General features: G+C 36.1%; 2 protein-coding genes across 2 annotated transcripts; both read right to left on the reverse strand.

The window, feature by feature from the left end:
- Positions 1–86: 86 nt before the first annotated feature.
- Positions 87–9,572, reverse strand: slc15a2 (solute carrier family 15 member 2). Its single transcript, XM_058391574.1, has 23 exons — positions 9,220–9,572; positions 8,398–8,444; positions 8,048–8,135; positions 7,755–7,896; positions 7,567–7,659; positions 7,366–7,465; positions 7,126–7,216; positions 6,909–6,986; positions 6,210–6,292; positions 6,041–6,124; positions 5,866–5,955; positions 5,682–5,726; positions 4,643–4,678; positions 4,349–4,437; positions 3,643–3,724; positions 3,417–3,545; positions 3,164–3,328; positions 2,963–3,009; positions 2,669–2,776; positions 2,404–2,500; positions 2,007–2,150; positions 1,824–1,928; positions 87–1,093 (listed from the first exon to the last, which is right to left on the reverse strand). The coding sequence occupies exons 2-23, from the start codon at positions 8,434–8,436 to the stop codon at positions 896–898; spliced, it is 2,133 nt and encodes a 710-aa protein (XP_058247557.1). The 5' UTR covers positions 8,437–8,444; positions 9,220–9,572; the 3' UTR covers positions 87–895.
- Positions 9,573–13,765: 4,193 nt separating this feature from the next.
- LOC131354923 (sterol 26-hydroxylase, mitochondrial) lies at positions 13,766–23,202 on the reverse strand. The gene is made up of 9 exons (XM_058393051.1): positions 22,704–23,202; positions 21,408–21,598; positions 21,033–21,232; positions 18,712–18,909; positions 18,230–18,393; positions 17,949–18,115; positions 17,778–17,859; positions 16,859–17,062; positions 13,766–16,150 (listed from the first exon to the last, which is right to left on the reverse strand). Exons 1-9 carry the CDS (start codon positions 22,944–22,946, stop codon positions 16,010–16,012), a joined length of 1,590 nt encoding a protein of 529 aa, XP_058249034.1. The 5' UTR covers positions 22,947–23,202; the 3' UTR covers positions 13,766–16,009.
- Between the last annotated feature and the right edge of the window lie 406 nt (positions 23,203–23,608).

The raw sequence follows: 23,608 nt of genomic DNA on the forward strand, positions 1-23,608 counted from the left end.
CTATAAAATACTGTTCTCTGTAGGGAACTGTGCCCCCTAGTAAAAAGACAATACATAAGTTAAACCTTGATGAAACTGGACAAAAAACAAACATTGAAATCAAACACTAATCTGAAAATGAATTTTATTCACACAATTTCTTTCACAAAAAAAAAAAAAAAAGCCACTGATATGTTTATATTAGTCTGTGCAAATTGACAATAAAAAAATATCAGCTGATTTGGTATGTCTGATATACACCAGATTCCCAGCTACATCCATAATTACTTTATTGTCAGTACATGTTTATCACAGTCAAGGTCATGAGCCCCAATTCTCTCAATGATTCAATGATGTGCTGTTGAAACTACAGTCTATAAACTGTATATAAGATGTATGTACTATGGTTGTGGTGGGTCCAGAGCAGGAAACTGACTGGAACATTCAGGCAAAATAGCAAGCCACAAGCAAATTTAAGCAGACAGTAGCCTGAAATCAGGATAAAATCCTGGACCCTGGAGCTGAGGCCCTGTGCTGCCCATTTCTTCATCTGTACGTCTGCATTTAATAAACTGGCAGCTCTGTTATTGTCTGAAATCAGTATATATAGCATTAGCATCATACTGTTAATGGACACAAAATACATCCACTATTACGCTTATCCTTATAAATGTACATCCAGCAGCTTTAAATTAGATGTTTTGTCCTAAATGCCTAAACACAAAGATAAATACAGCCATCAAATTTTAGCATTTAGTTATTTCTTGTTTTAAATATGATATTTATATGTGCCATTAGAATGGTCCTAAAATTGACATTATTAACAAAAATTCAATGAACATTATTTCCTGACTGATATCATTAGTTTTGATCTGAGTTAGTATAAATTATACACCAGAAGCAACAAGTCATTGTGCTAAATCTTTGTGCTCTGTGTGACTTCAGTCATGTCAATATTCTGTTTTTCTTTCTCCTTAAAGTCAACCATCTTGTCATCTTCTTTGGTGAGCTTGTCCAGCTGATCAGGGTCCACATAGGTGTAGAAATAGGCCATGATGGAGAAGATGATGCTGACTGCAACCAGCAGTGCAGCAAAGAGCAGAAACTCTGTCCACTGTAGATGACAGCAGTCAGTGAAATTCTGACATTTTGTACTATATATTCCTGAAAACTAAATTCATCCAGTCATTCCTTTTCTAAACAGCTTATCCTACACAGGGTAACAGGGAACCTGGAGTCTCTCCCAGGAGACTTGGGGCACAAGGAGGGGAGATACCCTGTTTATGCACACAATCACACACACACTAGGAACACTTCATAGATGCCAATCAGCCTACATCACATATCTTTAGACAGGGTGAGAAAACCAGAGGAAACCCTGAAGCGCATGGAGAACACTCAGCACACAGGGTGGAGGCTAGAATCTCCCAACCCTGGAGGTGCCAGGCAAATGTTACCTATCATGACCCTGCCCATTAAATATGACTAAATGAAACAAACTAAACATGTTTCTCTTTTGCATGTGTCTCAACCACAAGTCTATTACTTCCAAAAGGTAAAATGGACAAAACTGAAATGTTAAATATACCATAAACTATATTTATGGTTTCTTAAAGTTGAGATATCAAGATATATAAATATTTTTTGAGCAGAAAAAAATGTTCAGCCAAATATTTTGTCTGTTGCCTCATCATCCAAATAAGTTTCTGAGGCTGACACACAAATATTTTAAATAAAGGAGAATCTTTACTCACGTTAACTTTTAACTTTTTAGTTTAACTTTAACTTTTTATCTAAGGTCAGACTAGGAGTTATAAAAAGAAACCACCAGATCGAAAGCTTACCTGCTCCAGCCCAGCTCCCTCTGCCACAATCAGAACAATGACATTCCCAAAAGCCACAGTAAGAAGCCATCCTGCCTGTAGCACAGACTTCATACTTGCTGGCGCCTAAGGGCACAAGCTTTGGCGTGAGCAACTGAAACCTACAGAACATTAAAACTAAAACAGTGCACAGTTTGTGTTTACCTGGGAATATGAGAATTCTAGACCAGTGATGGAGAACATGACCTCCCCAGCAGTGATGAGGACGTACTGTGGGATCTGCCAGGCGATGTGCACATTGTTTGCCTGAACATCTTCGATCATATGAACTGTTACTTTATTTCCATCCTATACAAAAGACAGGAAAACGTTGACCCTTTTTAGCCTGGCTGCTCATTCCTGTATCATTATCTCAAGACGCACCAACCAATACCATAAATATTAAACTGAGACTTTATTCTGTGAGTCTATTGACGAGGTGGTTCCAATTTCTATATTGTACCTTGTAAAAACTACATAATTGTCTATGAGATTGTGAAAGAAGTATTCCCATGGTGCCCATAATAAAACATTAACAACACTAGGATAAACATTTTTTTACCCCGAGAAGAATGAATGTGTATGTGGCACCAAAGTCAAGAAGCCCCAGATCAATATGATGTGTCTTTGTGTCTGATTTGCAGGGAACTTGCATGTATCTGCAGGGTTAAAAAAAAAGAAAAAAAGAAAATGTTTCATCATTCAAGACCTTGATCAGGCATAAAATCTGTAATGTGAAATGAAAGTCCATAAAAAGACCATAAAAATGATATTTTCAACTCGAAGGAGAGATAATGAATTACTAGATATTACATGAACATACTCACTTTCCTCTTTCAACATTTAAGCTCTGTGAGATCCCGTAATTGCTCGATGCAAAGAAATCTTCACTGCCTACTGTAATGTTCATATTCTCTGAGTAAGTATTGATGAATCTGAAAACAAAAAATAGTTAAGCCTTTATAGCTCATTGCAAAGAACCGTCCAAGCACTTGAGTATGAAAAGTTTGATAATTCTACTGAAGCTCAACCATGCTGTTAAAATTTGACCTCAGAAACACCCTTGTCTGCACAATGTGATTCTCATTCAGTATGCATAATTCACAAAAGCTGTACTGTACCTGAGGAAGGCTTCTCCGTTCTCAGATTTGATTATATTATCCTCTGCCTTCATTTAAGTGACAGAAAACATGTACAAGAGGACAATGTAATATCATTAGAGTACAAAATTCAATACTAACCTAGTATAATCTTAATATATTTAGATAGTAGTCACTTGTGTTATTTATAAAAAGAAATTTAGGAAACTCTTTTGAACTCACCTGTTTACACATAATATTAGAATTCTCACGATACAAGACAAGGGTATAAACTGTGTGCTGAGTGACGTTCAGCTCACACTGGTGACCCACTCCGCTTTGAGTGACAGTGACTGGTAAGATTTTCTGGACATCCTCAAGTGGAAGTCTAGTGTATCCTACAGGATCCTGATAGCATAACAATCATTTCATTATTCGCTTTCTAGTGATTAAGCTAATGTATTTTTAAACAAACTTAAACTTAAACTTATCTCACCTTATACGACTCTATTTTGTCAGGGAAAATATTATGTCCTGTAATTTCTACAGACACAGCATCTCCATTAACAAGGTTAAGGACTTGCAGCAAACACTCTTTGGCTGGTGGAGGTTCCACAACTGTTTTCTTTGCCAGAAAATACAACACAGAGTACAGCATGTTCTATGACCTCCATTAAGATTTTTTTAAACATTTTTTGTATAAAGAGTATCTAATGACATACAATGACATTGATTTCCACTATAGTTGCGACACAGAAAGCAAGTGCAGCCAGGATCATTCCTGCGGCCATCTTCTTTAGAGGCCTGAGTATAGGAGAAAGATATAGAGGTTACACAAGCATCAAGTCTATAAATATGTGCTTATTATTTTGACTTTGTTTTTGTCATGTTTTTGACCCGTAGGCACCAAAACACTATTTATACATGAGTGCAGATAAATGTGCATGGTTATAAAAGGTGCGTAAGTAATAAAATAAAATCCATAAAGATTCTGCAGGGGATTTCACTTAAGGTACAAATAGTAGCTAATGTTTTTTAAAAAAATCTGAAACAAGGCTGAGAAATACATTCAGGAAAATAAATTTAGGCCTGTTATATCAGAGTGCATTTATAGTTGGTATAACTTTATAATGAAGCAGCACATAATACCACAATACATAAAATAATGAAAAAAGCCTAGTTGTGAGACAAAAGACAAAATGTCAGACAGTGGTGACATTAAGGAAGCTTAAGGACATTCTGGTCTGCACTGTTTTGCTGTGTAAGAACCACATAATGAATGCTGCACCTTGCATAATCTTTGACACTGCATATGCTGTTTTGCACTTTGTTAGACAATAAAAACATGTTTTAGTGTGCTTCGAATGTTGTTAAAATTTTATTGGGACTTTCCATTTCACACAGATATGTAGTATTGGCTGTACTTACGTGAGGTTGATCCGACAAAGGCTGATGAGCGGGTACACGCCCATGTCGAAGATAGGGATGAACACCAGAATGAGCAGCGCATTCAGCATCTTAACAGCAGGGAGGAGAAAAACAATGCATGATGCATCTCAGACAGCTCGATAAACATAACGATCACAAAATCATAAAAATATATGACTGATAAAAATGATAACAGTAAATGTGTTGCTTAAATTTTATGATTGTTTCTTGGTAATAATATATCATATCACTAAGCTTAAATAGTGTTTAGGCAAGATTTGTACATATTGGTACCTGCATTTGATCAGGCTTTACTACAAAGCCTCCACCCTGTAAAAACATAAAAAAAGAGATTAAGGGATGAAAATACAACTCACCTAACAATTCAAATGTAAGCAATATAAAAAAAATCAGTGTCTGCAGTTTAGTTGCTTAAATCCAATCGCCACAAAGTTGTCACCTTTCTCTAATAATTAATAAACTGTCAAAAACTGGAATGTAAATATTTTTTATACTATTTAAAATTACAGTGAGTTATTTCTGCTCCTCACGTAGCCTACATAAAACACATACAATCATGTATTACTTAATTCCTATATTTTTGACCAAGGTTTTCATATCCAATTCTTAAGAACAGATGTTCTCCACATTTTAAGGCTTTCCTTTCTGTATTACAGTGAAGTAGAGCTTGATAATTATCTGCCAAGTGCCAAGTATGAAAAATCACAAAAAGTCACAAATGTGTACAGAGCATGAGGTTCTCTGCATACTAATTGAGAAACACATATATAAATAATTTAATAATTACATTGCAGTGTACTGTATATTTACTACATTTCATCATCATCAATTATCTAGAGAAAGTAATGGATCAGCAATGAGAAAACCCATCCTGGAGATCCCCCACCTCGAAACCGGTTAATATTTCCCTATCTAACTAATTATTAGATAATTATCAATACATCTACTGCTTGTTTTAGCTATGACGTATTTGGTGTTGTTTATGAAGTTACTTTATGGAAGATAATTCATTGCTCAGCTCAGCAAGTCTAGTGCTTTGTAAAGCTGCCATTACACGAATTAACCTATTGATCTGTAGTGGATATGTGAATGCTCAGTACATTTTATGTTATCCATTTAACTCCTCAATAGAATAAAATGGTATTATTTAGGAAATACAGCAATTTTGTCCATAACTGGGAGTTATACAGATGTCATTTTAACTTTATTTCCCAATTCTCAGTTCTCAGTAATCATGGGATTGCACAAGGGACACGAAACCACGTAGTCACATATGAAAGAGGAAATAACGTGATGAAAACAGACGACTTACGAAATCCATGTTCATACGAGTGGCCTGCAGAGTCCAGCGAGATCCCTGAGATACAAAATAACTTATAGCTAATAGCTCTATTCTGATTTCATTGTGCATTTGACAATTGATTTATAAACCAAAGTTTGGAACCACAGTATTCAAATAAGAACAATGTTAATTTATAAGATAGACAAACTTTTACCTGCTGATCAAAGAGGGCCCAAAACATGGGCAATGGGATGTAGAGAAGCAGCACCCGGAGCACCATTTTGATCTCCTGAATTAGACTTTTCTGATGGCACATGATGCATAAAAAGTCATGTCAAGCACTGTATTTAGAGTGCAGAATAAGTTCCAAGTATTATGAATATTTATACCGAATACTTTTCCTCAGCCCAATCCAGCCAGTGATCCCTTTTTGGACTTTTCTTGCTGCTTCCCCAACGATTGCTTATGGCAAACTGATCAACAAAATAGTGATTAACCGGTCTGACTTATTCATTTCTTTATCAATCTGTCAAACTGTTGTGTGAAGAGATTTCTTACCCCAATGCACTTGCAGACATTCAATAACACATTTCCCTCAGGTGGGGATTTTTTATAGAGCCCACTACCAGCAATGAAAACCACTAGGCAAACAACAGACACTCAGTATTAGGCAAGTAACAGTCAGTTATCAGAGGTACATAAGGAATGTGTTGAGCAGTAAAGCGATTATGCATACCAACTCTAAAGCTAGTCATTATAGGCTGCCTTGTACAGTTAAGCTGTAGTTCATGTTATACTGTAATTGAAAAAGCACTAGCACTGAAATCAGAAATCAGTTTCTAAACTGGTCCTAGAGTATCTTACAAGAAGACAACACTGCTAACCCACTCTATCGTAGAACAGCACTATGATACACTTGGCCTACAGGCTTAATATTTTTCCAAAGTTATTGTTTTAGCAAGGTATACATAATGCTAACTGAGGTTAAAGCTTGCTCTTCTCATCTGTTTAACTGACACATTTAAGAGACTGCCAAAAATATTAACAATTCATATACAATACAGGCAAATACACAAACACACATACACACACATATTTTATGTTATATATTATTTTATGTGTGTGTGTGTATTTATCCACATCAGTGCTTCTGGTCTTAAAAAAATACATGCAATTCCACATACATAATAGCAATGCTTAATAGCATAATAGCAGTGCTTTGAGCTGCTCTGAACACGAACATGTTGCTAAACTCACCGAGAGCGATGATCATTAAAGCCGCAGGGACTCCAAAAGCTAGAGCATAGCAATCCCCTCCAAAACACTGAACGTCAGCTGTGTCATAAAAATGAAACATGCACTTACAGTATAACCACAAGTAGCTCAGGATGTAACTGCATATTATGAGTGGAAACCATTATTGTGGTTTGTAAGGCTTTTGCACAGTAAAATTCTATGGCATTATAGGATTAACCTCGTAGAATTGGTGTGATGAGGGTCGAAAGCACACTTCCAGCATTGATTGACATATAGAAAATTGAGAAGAACTTTCTTCTCTCCTCTGTCTGAGAAACACAAAAGAAAAAAGCCATATGATTAGGGAATAAATATGATTTCAATAACTATTCTTGAGTAACTACTGTGTGATTGTAATTGTAGTGAGCTAACAGGTTCAGTAATGAAATAATCATGTCACATGTCATGAGTAACTCACATGTTCTTCCTCAAACTGGTCCCCTCCAAATGCTGCCACACAAGGTTTGATTCCTCCTGTTCCAAAAGCGATGAGGATGAGGCCAAACATGGACAGACCTCTGTGATCATACAAAAAGTACCACAAAAATACAAAATGCAGCACTCACACATGGTAATACATAGCTCAATTATTAAGAATGCATACAAGCAAAACACTTACATGTGTACATTATTGTCCCCTACATCTGGTATCGCACCAACAGACTTTACTACATGCCCAATGACATACACGATTGATAGATAGATGATGGTTCTGTGAACACAGCACAAAGACGTCAGAGTTTCAGTACTTATTTACTCATCTTTCTATTACAGTATATTGATCCATTTTGAAACCTTTTAACTTACTTGAACTTCCCCAGCCATGAGTCTGCTATGATAGCCCCTATTACAGGGGTAAAGTAGCACAGGCCGGAGAACGCATGGTATATAGCAGTGGAGAGGTTCTTGTTCCAGTGGAGGTATCGGATGAAATAAAGTGTGAGTAACGCTTTAATGAAGAAGAGAAATTCATGGTACCTTTGCATGTCAACAATCTTTCACATGATGTGCACAACAAAAAAGTGAAATAACACAGCTTTGTATAAACCACTGGTCATTGGCTTTGTATAAAACACTGGACATCTGTGTTTCTTCATTACCTTTCATGCCATAATAGGAGAATCTCTCACAGAACTCATTGACTACAATGAAGGAAATGCTAAGTGGGTAGTTTGTCCCGCATATTTTCTGTAAAAGCATAAGGCAAGAAGACACTTTCCATTAGACACAGTTCATATTAGACCATTTTCATAGCACTTGAAACTAAGCAAATGAGACAAAAAACACCAAAGCCCAATGTCCCACTCCACCGGGACAACATCCAGACCAACATCATTACTTATTTTATTGTTTCAGTCGGAAAATGTAGCTGCTATTGCAATTTATTTTCAGCTGCTGGGATACCATTTTGAGATACAGCAGTAACAGCGAGATAAACGTAAATTCTTACTCGGGACTTCTTCCTATTGTCAGGTCGCTGCTCTTCCATGTTGTTATCTAAAAAAAGAAAGGGGGAACAAAAAAACAAGCAAAAAGTTAAGGCCAAAAGTCTTTACAGAAATGACCGATTGAGTAGTAAGATATCATATGAACCTGATATATAAGGAAGCAACTTGGTCTATGGTGTGAAATATTTTGTGAAAAATACAAATAAGGAATGGTGGAATCTCTCTCTCTCTCTCTCTCTCTCTCTCTCTCTCTCTCTCTCTCATATATATATATATATATATATATATATATATATATATATATATATATATATATATATATATATATATACATATACATACATACATACATATATACAGGGTAAACAACAACAACAACAACAATAATAATAATAATAATAATAATAATAACACTGTTGATATCTTTTGGTGCATTGAGCAAAAAAATAAACAAACAAACAAACAAATAAATTAAGTTTTCTCCATGCATTTGAGTTGAGACTGCTGTATTTACATCTCAACTCGAATTTTAACTTTATACAGGATTGAGTGAAGGTAACAGTGTCTCATTATAAAAACCCACTGCAAACAAAATAAATCCCCCAAAACTCTATGGTGCTACTTTTTGTAATCAGCTCTGATCACGGTGTTATCTTTACCACAGAAGTTGAGCACTTCTTTAACCGAGTCTTCTTGGGGTTTTTTTTTCCTCGAAAAACGGAGTAAAATTCACGGAGTAAAATTCACACTTATTCCCTAGATGCAACAAACAGCAATTCTGTGTTGGTGGTGAATCGCTGTTAGTTAAAAGAACACATGATTACCGTTAGCTGCGTCTCTCCCAGTCTTCAGCCTGTGTGTGTTGGCAGTAGCACTCTGTGGTCTTCTTCACACCACGCGTCCAAGTCCGTCCCTCAGCAGCGCACAAACCCTGCCGTTTAACTCTGCACTTATGGGGGTGTTACTTGTCTTTTGGATAATGTTTTACTCATTTGCTTCAACCTGTTTGTCATTTCAGCTGAGCACTTTGTTTTTGCGTCATAAAATATTTTACACACTTAAAAGCCATCGGGGGGAAGGCAGTACAGGGCTGTATTCATTGCATTGAAAACGCCCGTTCTCCACTCCCCCTCCGGCTCACACCCAGCAGAGCTGCACACACACTTACACTTTAAGGACTTGTGGAGTGTGCTTCTGATATGGCAAATCTGATATGGCAGTCTGAAGGAAAAAAAACTCCTCAGTATGCAGTGCAGGGGAAACTCTTTAAGTGCACGGTCATGTTTATAAAGAGGAGCTATTTGCATTTCTCTTTGCTTATTATAAGGACACTATTATAAGTTAAAAGTTAAACGCTACCTTTTTCTGCATCCGAAAAAAGATTATTTGCTAATGACTGTGAGAGACTAAAGAGATGGTTAAATATGCACTGGGTTTGCTGGGACCGACAGGAACCTCTACTAGTGGTGTCAGACACACCTCCTGTAGCTTCCTATCTACTTTAAGCGCTGAATATACAATCTGTATTTTAATCTAAAATCGTTCTGGGGAATTGAATGGAATGGTTCGAAAAAGAGCTAGTCTCTGTTTGTTCCACTAGAGGGCAGAATATAGCAATACATTATTCAGACACAAACAAATTCAGAGCCATAAACTCAGCTGCTCAACAGCAAGCGTAATAAATATGGACACGTAATTTTAATTAAGGCTGTTTGAATTTCATTTTGATTCTATTTTTGATTTCAAGTCCATATATATATATATATATATATGGATATATATATATATATATCCATATATATATATATATATATGGATATATAACCATATATATATATATATGGTGTATATATATACACACCGATCAGCCATAACATTATATTAGGCAGCAAGTGACCATTTTGTCCTCAGAGTTGATGTGTTAGAAGCAGGAAAAATGGGCAAGTTTAAGGATTCGAGCTAGTTTGACAAGGGCCAAATGGCTAGACGACTGGATTAGGGTGTCTCCAAAACTGGAGCTCTTGTGGGGTGTTCCCGGTCTGCAGTGGTCAGTATTTATGAAAAGGGGTCCAAAGAAGGAACAGTGGTGAACCAGCGACAGGGTCATGGGCAGCCAAGGCTCACTGATCATGTGGGGAGTGAAGGCTGGCCCGTTTTGTCCGATCCAACAGCCGAGCTACTGTTTCACAAATTGCTGAAGAAGTTAATGCTGGTTCTGATAGAAAGGTGTGATACACAGAATACACCGTGCATCGCAATTTGTTGCGTATGGGGCTGCATAGCCACAGACCAGTTAGGGTGGCCCTGCTGACCCCTTTGCAGCAACAATGGGCACGTAAACATCAGAACTGGACCACGGAGCAATGGAAGAAGGTGGCCTGGTCTGATAAATCATGTTTTCTTTTACGTCACGTGGATGGCCGGGTGTAAAAGGCAAGCTGATGGAGGCAGTGTAATGCTTTAGGCAATGTTCTGCTGCCAGTGTTCCCTGCCATACATGTGGATGTTACTTTGACACGTACCACCTACCTAAGCAATGTTGCAGACCATGTATATCCTTTCATAGAAACAGTGTTCCCCGTGCCACAAAGCAAAAATAGTTCAGGAATGGTTTGATGAGCACAACAACAAATTTGAGGTGTTGACTTGGCCTCCAAATTCCCCAGATCTCAATTCAATCGAGCATCTGTGGGATGTGCTGAACAAACAAGTCCAATTCATGGAGACCCCACCTCACAACTTACAGGACTTAAAGGATCTGCTGCTAACATCTTGGTACCAGATGCAACAGCACACCTTCAGGGACCTAGTGGAGTCCATGCCTCGACGGGTCTGACCGGTTTTTGCAGCACAATTTAGACCAACACAATATTAGGAAGGTGGTCATAATGTTATCACTGTGTTTCTTGGTAAGGATTTGGGGTAATGGGGGCATGTTGGCTTAATGGCTAGCATGTTTGTCTCACACATCTGGATTGGGAGTTGATTATTGCAATTGCCCTATGTTCACTGAGATTCCTGCCTCCTCCCTGTGCACATTGAGGTTGCATTTTCTCCCTGAGCTTTGGGGTTTTCTGCAGGAATGTTTGCAATTGTGCCTGTAATGGGTTGGCACCCTGTCCAGGGTGTCCTTTGCACTGTGCCAAGTCGAAGTCCCCTGGGATAGACTCCAAGTTTCAGGTTACAGCAAATGGATGGATGGATGGATGGACGGGTGAATGGATGGTAATGAACTGGAGTTTGTTTGTATGCTTTTTAAGGGACAAACATTCATTCATCATCATTCATGTATTGAGAATGTATCTTTCATATAAAAGCAGATAAATGAGTAGATAAACAGATAACTAATATAGCAAATTAACAAATGAAAGAGTACTTCCTCTAAAGGTGGAATAATCAGTTTGCCTGAACCTGTAGCTCTGCCTACATTTGTGACAAAACAGGGGGAATTTTCCCCTTATTATTTACCCATTTCTGTTTTTACTGAAGCAGCTGCATGCCTTGACTCTGAGGTTTGGCTCCAAATACAACTGCTCTGAGCACAGAATATAAACATGCAACACTTTGTTAAGCTGCTCATTAGGTATGGTTTATGAAGACATTGCTGCTCTATCTTCTTCATTTATACAAAGGTAGTTTATTTTCCACTTTTTGTAAGCTAGATTTAGTGTCAGTGTTCTCACATTTTAGGTATTATTTTTAGACATATGTATTATTTCTCTCTTAAAAATTTTGTTCAATTTAAGTATTTGTAATATCCATTTTGTCAAAATGGGTGTCAAAAGTGAGGCAAAAGTGAGGGTCTTAAATTAAAGACAGGAGAGAAGTGTGTAGGAAACACTGTAACAGATCAGAGAGAGAGAAAGAGAGAGAGAGAGACCATGATTGTGTTTGTGATTAAATGTTGTTCTTTCAGATTAAACAGAGCAGAATCTATAAATCATCATCTGTCCATTACATGATAATGATAAGGATGATGAAAATCATGTCTGCTTCAAACCAGAAACGTTAGTATCTTCACTTTAGACTTTAACAAAATGTTTTGCAGAAGGAGTTGTGGGGAATTCCAGCCTCACGGTGGATGGGTTCACAGAAGTTCAAAGCAAACATAAGATAATTATAAAATATAAAACTCAAACTGACCCCAAAATACAGATCCATCAAAACCTACAGCAGCATGGTTAGGTGATGTGACCAATCGGTGACACGGCTGCCTCTCCCCACTTGGGAACATAGACTCTCACAAAAGTGGTAGGACACAACAACATTGCCAACCTTTGCAATTCTTTTGAGCGCTTCTCCACAAGTGATTAGTTTCAAAGGGAACTGTAATTCTAGAATTTATAATGAAATCATTTCTATAAATAGTTTGCAAGGTGCAGTGCATGATTAATCTCCCTGACGAAAAACCCAGCTGGTAAGTCCTGGTAGAAAGAACACTGTTTCTGAATCACCGCTGCTAATGCAACATTATCACTAACTTAGAAATGTGGGCTATTTATATATATATATATATATATATATATATATATATATATATATATATATATATATATATATATATATATATATATATATATATATATATATAATATTTTTATTTTATATTTTATTTAAAAAATATATTTTTTATTTTATATTTTATAAAATTTTATATTTTATATTTTCAAATACATTTGGTCTTTTTTAATACATTTGTATATAGAGATTATTTCCTATCTTATTTTATCTTATCTTAATTATTAGAATTTTTCTTTCATACTTCCTTCTTCTTCCTCATTCCTGCTACTCAAGCAAATTGTAGTTGCGCCTGTTTGTTCCACTGGGTGCTAGAATACAATTCTTGCCCATAACCCATGACTCGTTGTTGTTGTTGCTCTTTCGACTGTTCCCTGTTCGGGGTCACCACAGCAGGTGATCAAGTTGGCATATTTGATTTGGCACAGGTTTTGTTTCGGATACCCCCAGGTCCCCCCCCCGGGGGTAATAAATAAAATAAAACATTTTATTTATTTATTTATTTGTGTGTGTTGTATCATATCTTGTAACTGTCTAAGCTGCTGTAACAAGAATTTCCCTCATGGGGTAAATAAAGTATATCTATCTATCTATCTATCTATCTATCTATCTATCTATCTATCTATCTATCTATCTATCTATCTATCTATCTATCTATCTATCTATCTATCTATCTATCTATCTATCTATCTATCTATCTATCTATCTATCTATCTATCTATCTATCTATCTATAACTGTTTCTCAGAAAGTTAGAAATCAAGCTGAAATTTCCTATGATTCTACTGTGCTAATCAAATTAGGTTTTTTTTTTTTCAATGACTTTATTATTAAAAAAACTTGTCCGTCATCACCCTCTAAGCTTTTGGCAGGCAAATGTCAGGATTAACACTGAGCTATCAGTATGTAACTTGAATGATAGGTTTAGGTAGTAGTCCACCAATAATTGATGCGATCTCAATTATTCATACTATTCATACTTTTGCTCACAAACAAGCATACCTCTTGAAAAAATAAGGCGCTGAAACAATATTTCAGTATGATCCTTTCACTGAACAATTCTTACAATTATAATTATCAGTTTAAGATCTTATCTACATTTGTTGTTTAGATCTGTTCAAGACACAAACATTACTTAACCACTAGGCATAAATCATCATAGCTAGCTAGACGAATGGAACAAAATTATAAAAGAAGAAATATCTGCACTTTTAAACAAACACAATTATTCCTCTTAAAGCTACCTGTCAAACCAAGCATACAATCACAGTATAGTACAAAAATATGTGAATCTGGGATTTTTATTAAAGGCACTGTAAGATTCTTCATGTTTTTTGGCACTAATCTTCACTGTAAAAAAAAAAATCCTAATTTTACAGAAAATAACTAATTTTTTTTTTTTACAATAGTTTCCCGTTATTTAAAATTATATTTAAAAACTAGTAAAATGACCAATATTATCTCTAAATTAACAAATTGACTGCAATTTTAAGGATTATACCATTGATGAAAAATTACAGTAATTCTCTTTTTTTTTTTTACAAAAAAATACTGTATTATTTTAACTGTATTTTTTCTGTTATCTTAAATTACATAGCAATTTACATCAAATTACAATAATAAATTGTAATTAAACAGGTAGCTTATTATATTAAATGTTTATGCCCATAATAACATTTTAACATTTCCCACCTTCATTTTACAGTAAAACTCATTTGTATGTGTATGTGTTGTATGGGTATTTCTACATTCAAACTCTGTAATTCTAAAAAGAAATTTAGTTAACTTTTGTCATTACACCAACACATGTTTTTTTAAAGTTTTAAAACTTAAAGTTTTTTTTTTAAATATATGAATATAAAATGTTTGACATCACATTGATCAATAATTCAGCTGTTTAGCACTTTTTCTTATAAGGCATTTGGCATCTGAAGCTGGTTTTGTAATGTCAAAAGGGTAATGTTAATTTTGGGGTCATTTTAATTTCGGTTTTTAAGGCTTGGTCTCACGGGCAGCACGGTGGCTTAGTGGTTAGCATTGTTGCCTCACAGCAAGAAAGTCCTGGGTTTGGATCCCGGGTTTGACATGTATGTTAGGTTGGTTGGAATACTCACACAAAAGTAAGTGTGTGGTTGTCTGTCTATATGTGTGACCCTGTGATGGACTGGCAGGGTGGGATAGGCTCTAGCAGACCCCTGTGACCCTAGTTAGGAATAAAGCTGGTATAGAACATTGATCTGTTTGGACTAACAAAGTGTCCAAAAGGGCCTGATAAAATATTTCTTACTTTTGTTCCATTATTTTGGTGTTCAAAATAAGACCTCAATATGTTGACGTCAATTTGATTTGCTTTTTTGACTTGTTTTTTGACATAATTTTTTGGCGTCAATTTGAGATCATATAATAATAAAGGAAACATCTGTAAAATTACAGTGTTTTTCCTGTAAAATATTTAAGAAAAATGTATGTAGAATGATTGTTTTTGCACTTTATTTGAATGAACGTATTTTACTTTAATTTTACGGTTTTTGTTTGGCAGCCACTGCTACCAGTGATTTGACCGTTTTTTTACAAGATGTTTTTTTACAGTGTTCTACAGATGGAAAAGAACCGGTGCTTGTTGTTTTTTATGCAACCACCAGACCCTAAATGTTCCATGGTGTTGCTCACTGAAAACTGTAAAATCTCCTTATCATGATCAATGTTCTACTTAATATGTATCATATATCAAATAATATAGAATATTATTATAGCATATTTTATGTAAGGGTTATATAAACTATGATTAATGATCCTGATTAAAATTCAGTTTTATACAATTCACAAAATATCTAGAAGTGCAAGGACAGATTATAATTAAAATATAACGTTTCAAAATATTTGTTTAAAACATCATCAAAGATTTAGAACTGGTTCTGCCAACTGGTAAATTAGGTTAACTCAAGTTAAATGCATATGTTATTTAAATAATAAAATTACACCCAGTTCCTAGTGCATTCATTTCCCTATACACCTGCGATGTACAGTTCTACTCTCATAAGTCTAAAACAGTGGTCCAAAGACTGCTAATAGTTTTAAGGAGATTGTTTGCGCATTATCAGGCAGCAGCTATAGCTGGGGTCTTCTTCCTGTCGATAAACTGAAGGTCAACCGATGTGGCTGGGGCCATCAGAGTTCTGGTAATTGGTTTGACAGTCTTTCCTGTAGGATCTGGTCGCACTTCATAGTGTTTAATTAACTGAAAAGGGAAGATAAATTACAGTTTGTCTATAAGATAGTCAGAGGTCAAGCTAGCAGTATTCAAGTTCTTCATGAACTAAACTAGAGATAATCTAGACACACTGTAGAAGTGGTGTTAGGTGAAAACCAAACAAAAAAGGTAAATGTATGTATTTGTTTTTATTGGCAAATATGATATGCTCAATATATAATATTAATGTTTGCAACTAATATACAATCAGACCAAAAAAAAAAAAAACAGATCAGCATCAAAATAGAGGTTTACTTAGAACAAAGGTTCACTCTTTACTTCAAATTCAAGAAACTAAAGTGAAATTTGAGTTATTTGAGAATATTGAGACAGAGCAGTGCAAAGTAATTTACATAAAAGCATTTATCTTCCATGAGACCTAGATCTATAAATATTGCTTTAATTTTTTGAAAACCATTTACACCTCACTGGATAGTACTATATATTCAACACTTTGAGAGCCATATGCAGTGATCAGTGTACTAATGACTGATTATATACTGACATTCAATTACAGATTAAAGTACAGATGTGGAAAATATAATTATCTGCCACAAACTCTTATCTCTACTCACTCCATCACCTTCATTGCTCAGTGGCTCAGAAGACCATCAGAAGAAATTACATCACAGTAATGAAAGTGACAAAGTTCAGACAGGTATGGGAGGGAGTGAAATAGCTTGTTTATGATCTTACCTGGGACAGGACGAGATACATTTCCAGTTCAGCTACTCTTCTTCCCAAGCATGCACGGATACCAAACCCAAAGGGCACAGACCCAAATGGGTGCTGGTTTAACTGCTTATCTTTTCGCAGCCAGCGCTGTGGTGAAAAGGTGTGGGGCTCCGGGAAAATGTTCTCATCGTAGGACACAGCATAGTGGCACAAGTGGAACAGAGTCTTGGAAAGAGAAAATCTTTTATGAGTTAGCTGCTGGTTTGTTATAAATGGTTTGTCTTTGCTACAGCATGCATTCCATGCTCAATACAGTACTAGTATGTGTATGTAAATACAATAGAGTAGCAAGGCATCACAGTAACTATGTCTAATTTTACCTATTACCCATATATTTTAATGTATATAGGTTTTAAAGGTTTGTTTTATCAAAAAAAAAAAATCAATAAATAAAAAATGACAGTCTTATCCTGATTATTTTCCAATATCGGCATGTCCCAAAGTGACCATTTATATTTACAATTCTAATGTTGTGGAACATCAACAAGAAGTGTCAGTTCTGCTAAGTTATACTCAGTATATCCCTCATCAGCCTCTCTCTCTTTTTCCTCTCTTGAATTTAATAACACAAAAGTATGCAGCTTGTTACATTAGCAAGAACCACAGAGAGCAATGTCCTCCAATCTGAAGACTTTATCTTGGCAGTAAACTTACTTGCAATGCTTTGCAATACTTGCAAAACTAGAAGCCAAGACAATTTCCATAAATGCATGCCTTTGTTAACTAAGTCCCGGTAAATAAGCTGCTACTTTAGAAATGATAAAGGTATGAGAAAAATGAAGGTACTACCATCAGATGCCATGCTGTTAACAGAAAATGAATCAACAACTTCTGACCTATCTGATTTAAGAATTCAACAGCACTGTGGTAGAATGCTTACATTTTTAGGCAAGAGGTAACCGCCCACCACTACTTCTTTTTCAGCAATAATTCGAGCATTCCCTGGCACCACAGGGTATAACCTGAGAAGAAACATCATACAAACTGACAAGACTGTGCTTGTTATATCTTGATGTAGCACAAGAGTAAAGCAGATTAGCTACTGTCTCACCGAAGTGTCTCTCTAATCACAGCCTTCAGAAAAGGCATTTTGACAATGTCTTCACTGGAAGTCATCTTGTCACCTGGGCAAACACTGATTACTTCATCGTAGAGCTTCTGCTGGGCTTCTGGATCTTGTGCCAAAAGATACAGAGCCCAGGAAATTGTGTTGGATGTCTGGGGAGTACAAAAATATTGCCATGCTGGTGCTCTGATAGCTGCGTCTAAATCTTTAAGAGCTCGAAATCCTCATACAATGTCAAATGATACTGAAAAAATGTTACTGCTTACAGTGTCGACTCCAGCCAGCAGCAGCTCAGTGATGCTTCCCAGCACCTCGGTGGGGGACATCTGCTCACTGATCAGCAGGTGAGTGAGATACTCACCATCTACTGGCAGATCTTTCTTCCCCTTTTCTTCAATCTCTGCTATTTTCTTCGTTACTAGATCTTCAGCTAAAAAATGTCATAGTTAAAATTTATATATTTATAGTTCTGTTTTTATAACTGTATATTAGGTCACAGCTTATCTACTTTAAATTATCAAAAACATCGCCCAACATACAGAGTAATGGCATATGAACACATTGAAAGGTGAGGTTAATAAAAACACAACTGTAATAGTGTAAGAGTAAAGAGTAAAAGACTCTCTAGTGAGAAAAACAATGGAAAATTTTGACATATTATGTTCGGAACTGCATGAAATTCAATCTGAATGTTTTTAATGATGTGCTGATGTGCTTATTTTACAGTGCTGTGGGGTCTGTGTCTTACCAACTTGGAACAGATGATCCCATACGTTTACAAAGTGCTTCCAAAAGGGCATGTAGGGCCACAGAAACTTCGGGAAAAGTTCAATGATGGGGGAAAGGCGGAACATTTCTCCCACAGAAAAGATGAACCTCTCAGTGTCCTTAGGGATCACCTCATCCAGACAACCCAATCGGGTCTCAAATACCACAGAGCATATCCCTGTAGAAGCATAATTGTTACAGTACAACCTAAGAGAAACGTTTGACAGTTCATCATTCAAGTTTTTGTTATTTAAACCTAATTTAGAGGTACAGGCTTAAATGAACTACAAATCAATAGTTTTTAATGAATGGGACATTGTTCATCAGTCCATACCTCCATTCATCCATCCGTTCTGTCGAATCTTTCTCATTTTAATTAATGGACTTAAGGGTACACTTTGTGAAGTTCTGGAAATTATTCTGTAACCAAACCCTGGTTGAACATTTTCTTTCACTTGTTTTAATAGCTTCTTGCTTCTTATGATGATGCTTGTTGCATAAACATGTGTTTATACTATGATCAACTGACATTTTCATTGCACAAGGTGTACTGCATAGGACTAATTTTGTGACTTATATATTTTTTTTATTTGTAAATAATTCCATTACAACCATACTGATATTTCCCCTGTTCATTATTATGGCCTGTAATGACATACAGAATAATCCCAATTACGTCCATTTCTGTTTCAGGTTGTAATACTATAAAATATGCAAATGAATTATTATTCATTATACAACATGAAAAGTAACACTGAGTCCTGGACCAAACAGTGACAGTCCGCAGTATTGATGGTTACATTTCAGTTAATGATTTTCAGTTGTTGTACACCATGACACTGAGGACTGGCTTTAGAGCTATATAGGTGTGTATTTTAGGTTTTTTCACTAAGAGAATATAGAATTGTGTTGCAATTCATCATAGAAAGCCATTTTTTGAAAAAACTCTCTGACAAACATCTTGCTGGGATTTGGTAGCTATAGAAGCATCAGATTTCTCTGAATAACAAAGGATAAATACACATTGTTCCTGCCAGTATTATATTACTGGAGGTTTTACCAAGTAGTAGTCTGTAAGGGTTGAATACAAGCAGGATTTTGCAGTTTTTGAGCTTTCTTAAAAAGAAACAATGAACTAGGACTTTAAGTACAATAAAAAAATAGTGGAGGGAACAATTTCTTTTAAAGGGATTCAATACTTTTAAGGGGGTACCTGAATACTGCTTTCTGCAGGAGCTACGGATACTACATAAAGTGTAGTGAGCTTCTTTTAATGAAAGAATTAAAAACTGATGATCAAAATTGACTCCTGAAAACTAAATAATATCCGGGCTTCAGGTTTTACTATTGTCCCTACACTGAAGTTCGAATGGGGACAAAAGTAGTACACCTACTCATTCATACAATTACCTAATCAGCCAATTGTTAATAATAATTATTATTTATATAGTATCTATATTTTTATATAAATCAATTGGAATAAACTAGGTTTTAACTAGATAACATATTTATGCCTATCAATCAAGGTTCACATTCGGGCTTAAATTTACACATAAATGTACAGACTGAGGAGCAATAGTAGCGTGCACGTGTTTTCCCTAACAAACTGAAATTTTTTTATTTTGTGCATATATAGCCAGCTTCACAAATGAGGCAAAATACTTTTCTTTTCTCAGAAAAGAGAAAAATACCTTTAGAAACAACCACCTATTGCAGCTTAGTGCAATAAGCCCATAGTGTGTCTTTATCTGTTTAAAGTCTAACTTCTCCCAGGAAAGACACTATCTTACCAACCGACTAATTCTTATCAGCTTTACATGAGTCAAGGTCAATTTTAAGCAACTTCAAGGCCTCTTAATATTGGTGAAGTTTGTCACGATCATTTATGTCTGTTACCCAATAATTACATTTTGCTTCAGAGTGTCGATATACTATTTGTATAACTATTGACCAACAATGCAAACTGACTTTTATCACTGGTGACTGTGAAGCTCCTAGGATATAATTCTTAACATTTTGATTTTTGTCAAACTATTTAGTCATCCCTTACATGTAGACAAGGAAGTTGTGTATCTACGAAGAGACCACTTTCTAGAAGACAGATATTTCATCACATGTTTGAGGTGATCAGTCTCCAAAAGTTTGCATTGATTTGCAGTGACTCTTCCTACTTTGAGGACAAGTGACATGCCAGCAAACTTTTCCCATTGTGGTTTTGCCTGTAATCTTTCACCCATCTGTTTGGATATTATATATTCTATCAGTAATGTTGTAAACATTTTTTAATGCTGATTGTTTTACCTTCGAATGCAAACTTGTAGAGTTCTCCAGCAACGTCAGGCACCATTACACCGTTGCCTTTCGTTGCCCTTAGCCAAGCCACCTTCTCTATGAAGTCTTTTACCACTCCGTTGATGGCGTTAGTGTAACCTGACACATGTTTTGGCTTCAACATGCGAGGGTTCAAGATACTTCTGATGTGTTGCCATTCTGCCCCTAATCTACACACCAGCAAAAAACATACATTAAATAAATAAATAAATAAATAAATAAATAAATAAATAAATAAATAAATAAACAAACAAACAAACAAACAAACAAACAAACAAACAAACTCTTTAATGACAAATAACTTGACATATCTTTGAATATGTATGCAAGATATGAAACTCTGACCCTGTGAGAGGACCATGGGCCTGGTTGCGTAGCTCCCGGTATCCTCTCCAGTGGAGCATGTTAGCTCGAATGGGGTAACGACCCTCTTGTCTCAGGACCTGCTCTATGAGGTCTGCTCTTGCCACATTCACGACCACTAATGGCCCATACTTGGACTTCCACAGAGGACCATAGATTTTGCTGTGCTCAATCTTAAGAGGAAGAAAATAGAGTACAGACTGGAATAACTACAGGTAGGGCAAGTATAGTGGTGAAAACTAACTGGAAATATCAGACTCTATATTCACAGTTTCAATTTAGCAATAGTGTGAAATAAGTATATTGATGAGAGGTCAGAAAATCCCCAAGAAAATGATTCAAGCTGCCAGGAAGGATATAGTAACTCAGATAAGCACTTTATAACTAGGTCAGCAAAAAAAGCAATCTGGACAGCTGAATACTGGAAAAAGGCCAGGTAATTTTTCCTTAATCTTCAACTGTCCTGTTTCAGTGAGTCTGTATCCATGATAGCCCCTGATTCCTGTTCTTGGCTAACAGGAGAAGAGCCTAATGTGGTGATCTTTTATGCATACTGAGATGCTTTCTGCTCACTATGGTTGTAAAGAGTAATTATATGAATTACTATATCCTTCCTTGCAGCTCAAACTGGTACAGCCATTTTCCTCTGATCGCTCTTATCAACATGAGAACCCATTTCCACAAGAGAACCATGACTCAACTCAGTGTTGTTAGTTCTTTGCATCATTTAGAGACTGTTGTATATGAAAATTCCAGTTCAGCAATTTCTGAAACACTGTTATAGTCACAAAAATCACAATTTGATGTGAACATTAACTCACAAACGAATATGCATGATGTTTGATTTATTTATTTATTTGCATTGTGCTGACAAATGATTGGCTGATTAGATAATCACAAGTGTTTAAACGTGTTCTGAATAAAATGGACTGATATGACTGGACATCATATCTAAGACCTATATTGATACACTTTCCATGTCGTTCCCATGGCTCTTCCCATGTTTTCCTGAAAACATGACTTCTATCCATGACTGGCTGTGCATTTTTACCCTCCCAAAACAAAAAAAAGAAGTTAAATGCAGCCATCATGATGTGCATAAAATGTAATTTTTATGGAATCTTTAAGATCATGAAATAATCTGAAAAATCCCACAACGGCTTTAGGGGTGCATTTAGTAGGTTACCGAACCGGGAATCTACACATTACGCAACATCTATCTTACTTTATAGTCGCTCGACAGAAAAAAATAGAAAGGTCTATGGTAAAGCTCTTTACCTGCAATTGGTGGGTGATCGGAAAGTAGCCTTTGCCAAAAAACCAGTAGAGAGATGTTAGAAAGCTGGGGCCGCGCAAGTCGTCCATCGTCTTCAGTTTGCTGGTGCTGCCCATTACAGTGGACGAGTTGTGCTGTCTCGCGACTCCCGCATTCACACACGTGGCGGTTACGCATTTCAGTCCAGTGGGAACATCTTGCTTATATGCAAGCAGTCCACTTCTTCCCAGCGATTTACAAAACATTTCTGCGCCTCTCCACAGTTAGTTATATTCCCCGTGTACTTTTCCTGACTGCCCGTCGCCCCGTAATGGCCTCTTGTTTGGATCAGATGAACGCGAGTAACCTTTCTCTAAAAGCCCGAGCCCTAATACTGAGCAAAGGTCTATTCACAGACATCTGGGTTATGTCCCTATCTGTACACTTTGCTACGAAGCAACACGCCTACAAAGCAACTGAATACCTCTCTAATATTCTCCACACAATGTCTGCGTTATGATTTCATTCACAGCGCTGCTGAAATCTCGAAATCTGATTGGTTAAAAGTTAACAAGTAGATAAACAAAGTAAAACTTGGCTAACTCGTTGTTGTTTTTTTATTATTATGTAGAAACAGTACATTCAGATCATTCTTACAGACTCGTGAGGCTGACAATCAACATAATCTAAGAATAGATAGATAGATCTGATTAAAACGTCTTATTTTACAAAGAAAATCGTATAAAAGTGTGCTAAGGTGAAGCTTTCTGTAAGGAAATGTTTAACATTTTGGAAGCAGTCTCAGACAGAGGTAATGTCTTTAGGATATAAAACTTTCCAGTTTATCAGTAGCCAGTTTTTTTTTTTTGGGCATAAATCAATAACTTTAAAAGAATGTGAAAGAACGAACTTGTTTAAAGGATGTTCC

The sequence above is a fragment of the Hemibagrus wyckioides genome, linkage group LG06 (assembly GCF_019097595.1).
Source record: "Hemibagrus wyckioides isolate EC202008001 linkage group LG06, SWU_Hwy_1.0, whole genome shotgun sequence".
Classification (NCBI taxonomy): domain Eukaryota; kingdom Metazoa; phylum Chordata; class Actinopteri; order Siluriformes; family Bagridae; genus Hemibagrus; species Hemibagrus wyckioides.

Coding starts and splice junctions, on each gene's coding strand:
- slc15a2 (XM_058391574.1), bottom strand. CDS start 8,436: ATGGAAGAGCAGCGACCTGACAATAGGAAGAAGTCCCGA. Junction 6,125..6,209: donor ATGTCTGCAAGTGCATTGGG/GTAAGAAATCTC, acceptor TTTGTTGATCAG/TTTGCCATAAGCAATCGTTG. Junction 1,094..1,823: donor AGGGAGCTGGGCTGGAGCAG/GTAAGCTTTCGA, acceptor TGTCATCTACAG/TGGACAGAGTTTCTGCTCTT.
- LOC131354923 (XM_058393051.1), bottom strand. CDS start 22,946: ATGTTTTGTAAATCGCTGGGAAGAAGTGGACTGCTTGCATATAAGCAA. Junction 21,233..21,407: donor GCCCATGGTCCTCTCACAGG/GTCAGAGTTTCA, acceptor GCTGGTGTGTAG/ATTAGGGGCAGAATGGCAAC. Junction 17,860..17,948: donor GTGATTAGAGAGACACTTCG/GTGAGACAGTAG, acceptor GTTTCTTCTCAG/GTTATACCCTGTGGTGCCAG.